The sequence below is a fragment of the Engraulis encrasicolus genome, chromosome 12, assembly GCF_034702125.1.
Source record: "Engraulis encrasicolus isolate BLACKSEA-1 chromosome 12, IST_EnEncr_1.0, whole genome shotgun sequence".
In the NCBI taxonomy this organism is placed as follows: Eukaryota; Metazoa; Chordata; class Actinopteri; order Clupeiformes; family Engraulidae; genus Engraulis; species Engraulis encrasicolus.
The window spans coordinates 11,525,060-11,530,059 of record NC_085868.1 but is presented as its reverse complement, the minus strand read 5'-3'; the positions used below and the strand labels follow the sequence as shown (position 1 = coordinate 11,530,059).

The 5,000-nt window shown below is 43.7% G+C and overlaps 1 protein-coding gene across 2 annotated transcripts in view; it reads left to right on the top strand.

Annotated features, from left to right (window-relative positions):
* Nucleotides 1-5,000, top strand: part of rasgrf2a (Ras protein-specific guanine nucleotide-releasing factor 2a) — a 63,383-nt gene that overhangs the window by 41,731 nt on the left and 16,652 nt on the right. For both annotated transcript variants that reach the window (XM_063211635.1, XM_063211634.1), the window contains 2 exons: nt 119-333; nt 739-984. In XM_063211635.1, coding sequence (XP_063067705.1) covers nt 119-333; nt 739-984 — 461 coding nt within the window. The remainder of the gene's footprint in view (nt 1-118; nt 334-738; nt 985-5,000) is intronic.

Sequence of the window (5,000 nt, the reverse complement as noted above, 5' to 3'; positions counted from 1 at the left end):
ACAAGCACCCTCTCTGTCTCTCGGTCTCTCTCTCGGTCTCTCTCTCTCTTCGTGCCTCTCTCTCTCTCTCTCTCTCTCTCTCTCTCTCTCACTCCCTCTCTCCACTCCCTTGTCACAGGTCCCTCGAGCTCTTCTTTGCCAACAACCAGGGTCCCTGGAGTGGCGATCACCTCAACAGCAAGTCGCCCCGCCTGTCTCGCAAGTTCTCCTCCCCGCCGCCCCTCTCCATCCCCTCGCGCACCGCCGCCTCCCCGGTCCACTCGCGCAAGCTCTCGCTCAGCAGCTCCCCCTTGGCGCCTGGAGGAGGGACCGCAACAGCAGCAGGAACAGGAGGTGTGTATGCGTGTGTTTGTGTGTGCGTGCACTAGTAGTTTTACGGCTAGCGATGTAAATAGTCCCCTGTTTAATTTTTTTATTTTTATGTAAATAGCCTACTGTGTTGAACAGCATATCCCTTTAATGTCTGCGCTGGAGTGAGTGCTTTCAATCTCATTGTGAGTTTGTATTGTATATAGCATAAATTGGCATTCTATTGTATTCTATTGTATTCTATTGTATTCTATTCTATTCTATTCTATTCTATTCTATTCTATTCTATTCTATTCTATTCTATTCTATTCTATCCTGCTCTATTCTATTCTATTCTATTCTATTCTATCCTGTTCTATTCTATTCTATGCTATTCTACTCTATTCTATTCTATCCTGTTCTATTCTATTCTATTCTATTTTGTTCTAGGTGGCGGAGGGAAGAGCGGTGCCCTGGATCTCTCCACCACCAGCCCCACCGCCACCACCAACCCCCTGTCGCCCGCCCACAACCCCCTGGTGTCCTCGCCGCCCCCCAACAACACCAAGGCCCCCCTGGACCTCAGCCGAGGCCCCAGCTCCCCTGAGCTTGGAGCCAGCCCTCCGGACGAGCTCGCCGGAGAGCTGCCGCGCATCGACGCCCTCTGCGGCAAGCTGAGGAGGAGCATTCGCCGAGGTGAGCTGCATATATACAGCGCCACCAGGTGGTGATTGGGATGTACTAATGGCGATAGTGATGCATTCGGCTCATTACAGCATCATTAAGGCGTTACAGGCCATTTCTGGCAGGCTGCGGAGGATCATTCACATAGGGGAGCTTTGTTTATATAGCACCAACTCGGGATAGAACTCAGGGCTCTAAATTAACCCACCAACTGGCCAAATGCTGGTGAAATTTCAGTTTGGCTGGTAGAAAAGAAAACTTACTAGCCACTTTGCCTGTTGCCACAGGGCCTGGTCATGAGTTTGTGTTTGACTATTAGGATTAACATCTACTAACCATATTGGTTGAAAAAGTTAATTTAGAGCCCTGGTAGTAGTATTGTTTTGTACAAGTTGTATTGTACAGTATAATACATTACAATGATGGGGATGACAATCTGGTCCCCTGGCCAACACTGCTGGCAACTTTTTTTCATGCCATGCGATGCTTAGATACACGCAAGGGTATTGTGTGTTGTTTGCCCAAGAGTGGCTGAACGTCTCTCAAATGGCACACTTTTGTCACACAGTCCGTAGATCTCCAGTGTGTAGTGGTGTGGAATAGTTTGGAGCACTATCTTTGTGCCCTTCTTACAGCAAGTGACGGACTAGCATAGCATTAGCTCGCCAAGATATCTGTTGGCTACTGTTTATATTACACAGCTTCTCGTGCTTGTCTTTATATTCCCTTCACCTCACATGGTAACGATGTGGCATGTAATACTTGCCGTGACATGAGGACGTTGGTCATCTCATCAACATTACTTTCAGAAATAAGAGTCTTCTACTGAATAGAATGCCACATTTCTTCCGTTACAATACATAAACAACATGGCGGCCGTTTAGTGCAAGCTGTGTCCGTCGTTCATACACTGCATTTTTTGTCCATTACCAGGGCAGCATCCGGGTACTTTCAATGCTCTGAATTTTCAGCGTGAGCACCCTACGCACTGAAACATAGTGCCCAAAGTGCATAATTGCACCATTTGGGACATGCTGTGTAACTAGGTATGTGATTGGCTCCCCCTACTACACACGGCACACTGTGGCGGCCGAACAGACAAACACAAGGACACACAGCCAGGGTCCTTGCAATGTCTGGTCAAACTCCCTTCTGGGGGGCCCAGCCGTGGGTTAGTCAGCTGGGCACTACTGGACTGCTCCACGGGGGACCCGGGTGTTCGATTCCCGACTGGGGTGTGCTACCAGGGTGTTCGATTCCCGACTGGGGTGTGCTACCAGGGTGTTCGATTCTGAAGATCTCAGTCAACACTCTCTGATAGAATAGCATAGAAGAGAATAGATGAAAAACAGCAGAGTGCAGTTTAAGCTAGCTATACTAAAGCACAGGTTCACCAAACATCATAAAGTGCCTGGCCATGGCTTTACCTGTTGGGTGACCTGCACAGGAAATATAATGACATATGTCTTCCTAGTGTACACCATTCTGCACATTACAACATTATTACCACATTATTGCGATGGGTAGCACATTACAACTTCATAATTCTGAGCTATTACGACTTTCGATTACACTTTACATGACGCCAGTGCCATATAAATAAGCCTGTCATAATAGTGTCAAAACAGTGTCATGACACAGTCATGGACGAGTCATAAACGTGATATCGATGTCGCAAACGTTTTATGGTCATGAAAGGTTGACATTGTAAGGGGCTGTCTTTACCATAACCATAACGAATGTCACTTAATGACACATTCATAGAATGCTACAGGCCTGTAGCCAGCATTGTGGTGGGGGGGATCTTTTCCCCGCGAAAGTGAACTTTATTTGGCTCCCTGCTCCAACGTTTCCCAAATACACGAGCACACTAAAAATATTTTAATTTACTGTAGACATACTTTATTCATTATAAGTTTGTCGCAAGTCTGTTGTTGCTATCCTGAATTGTTTGTCTGTTGCTCCCCACTGTTAACATAAATGGACATGAATTGCTTCAAATGAGCTATCTCCCCACATAGTGCCGGCCCAGTGTTGGCTCAGTTCCTGCTATCTGACAGTTATTGTCTATGAAATGGCCTTCCAGTCAAAGTGGGATGCAACGTAGTTGGGGGGTTCGAGTGGGGGTGGGGGATGGGAGGGGGGGTTGGAACGAACCCCTCGAATCCCCCCTGGCCTGATGCTAATGGCATTGACATAACGTTCATGACACAAGCATGACTGCGTTGTGACACTGTTATGTTATACATATGATGCCGGCGTCAGGTAAAGTGTGACCCAAATTTCTACCAGGATCCACTATGTCTGTTTTTCATTTGCTTCTGGCAGCTGGCAGCTCTACCTGCTTCAATGAAGTTCACAGGAAACTGGATTAAAAAGGTGTCTGTGGGTGTGTGTAGAATATTAATGACACCAACTGTCATCACTCCACTCGTTTAAATTGTAAATTGTGTCCTAATTATTCAGCCGTTATTCAGAGTTGGGATGGTGGAGGGATACAAAAACGTGTGAAACTGCGCCATCTGCTGGTGATTCTGACTTTAGTTAGTTATTCCAAACAAGTGGCTGTTTGCAGTGTGTAACCCAGATAATGTCACGCAATCTAATACTTTCGTGTGATAGACCGTCCAGTGGTAAACCCATATCACTTTGGAAAAGCATGAAGTTAACAAGAGCCATAATAGCTGACACGTTGAATTTAAGGAGCTGTCTGGTGTTTGGATTTGGATGCAACGTATATGGGAATAAAACCGCATTTGGGAAGCTTTTCATTTGAAACGAGCAGAGCAGCTGACCTCTTCTTTCACGCCAACTGCATTGATCTCACCACTAACTGTTTCCACTATACTATGAAGATGGAAAAGTTGCAGGATGTGCCTGCCAGTAAAACACTGATTGGACATCTTTGCTATATTACAGTTTTTCTCGATTGGTTTGGCTAATTTCTCGAAACTGAGATGACATTCTCAAAACAACACGGACAAATCCCCAAACCAACTTGCAATTTCCCAAAATAGAATGGCATTTTTCATTGCTTTCATCAGATATCAAATGCTTTGTACATTTCTCAAATGTTTAGTACATCTCTGCAGATGGCTATGTACAAATACCCTTCAGTTGACACATTCAGCATACATTTAGCACATTTTCCAAATAAATTGACCTTGCTTATCTAAACGAATAAGACAATTCTCAGTGTAATGGTTGCCCTCTCCAAAACATGTCAGCATTATTTCATTGTGTAAATCATCATATGCAAAGTGGTCTACACAATTCCCAAAACAGTCAAGGACATCATATTTTAAGAATTTCATTACATAGTATATTCATGACAGTGTTCAACAGGTCAGATGGTATTGTTACTAGTTAGTAGAAAATAATTTTACAACCGTGTATACTACAGTTTCCTCTGTTATTTGGCTAATTTCTTGACATTTTTTCAAACAACATTCTGTTTTGAACAATTGCTAGTTGCTTTGGCATTTGTCCATGTTATTTTGAGAATGTTATCTCTGTTTTGAGAAATGAGCCAAACCCATGAGAAACCTGTGATATATGGGCATTACTTTCTGCATATGAATTTACAGTAAAGAAAGTTACTGATAAATGTCCTTGGTAAATTGTCTGTGTTGTAAAACTTCAATGGTTTCACTCACTTTTTCATTTTTATACATAGTCGAAATCTGTTAGCTGAACGTAGATAAAACACCTAACCATTTTGACTGGCATTGCTTACACAATGACAAAGGGACAATGTATTTTGGGGGTACTGATGATATATGTGGGGAAGAAATTTAGTTTTGACACATGGGTAAACTGTTTTGGGGGTGATATGAGCAAGTGATGAGGATCCATGTAGTTATGCTGAAACATCCAGTTTATTTTGACAGAAGGACTAAATGAATGCAAATGAGCTAAAGCAATTGAGAAGGATCTATGCCATTTTGATGGTACTGACTATTTATATGGGAGAAGGTTTAGTGCTGATGCAAGAATGAGGTGTTTTGGGAGGTATATGACATTTTGCT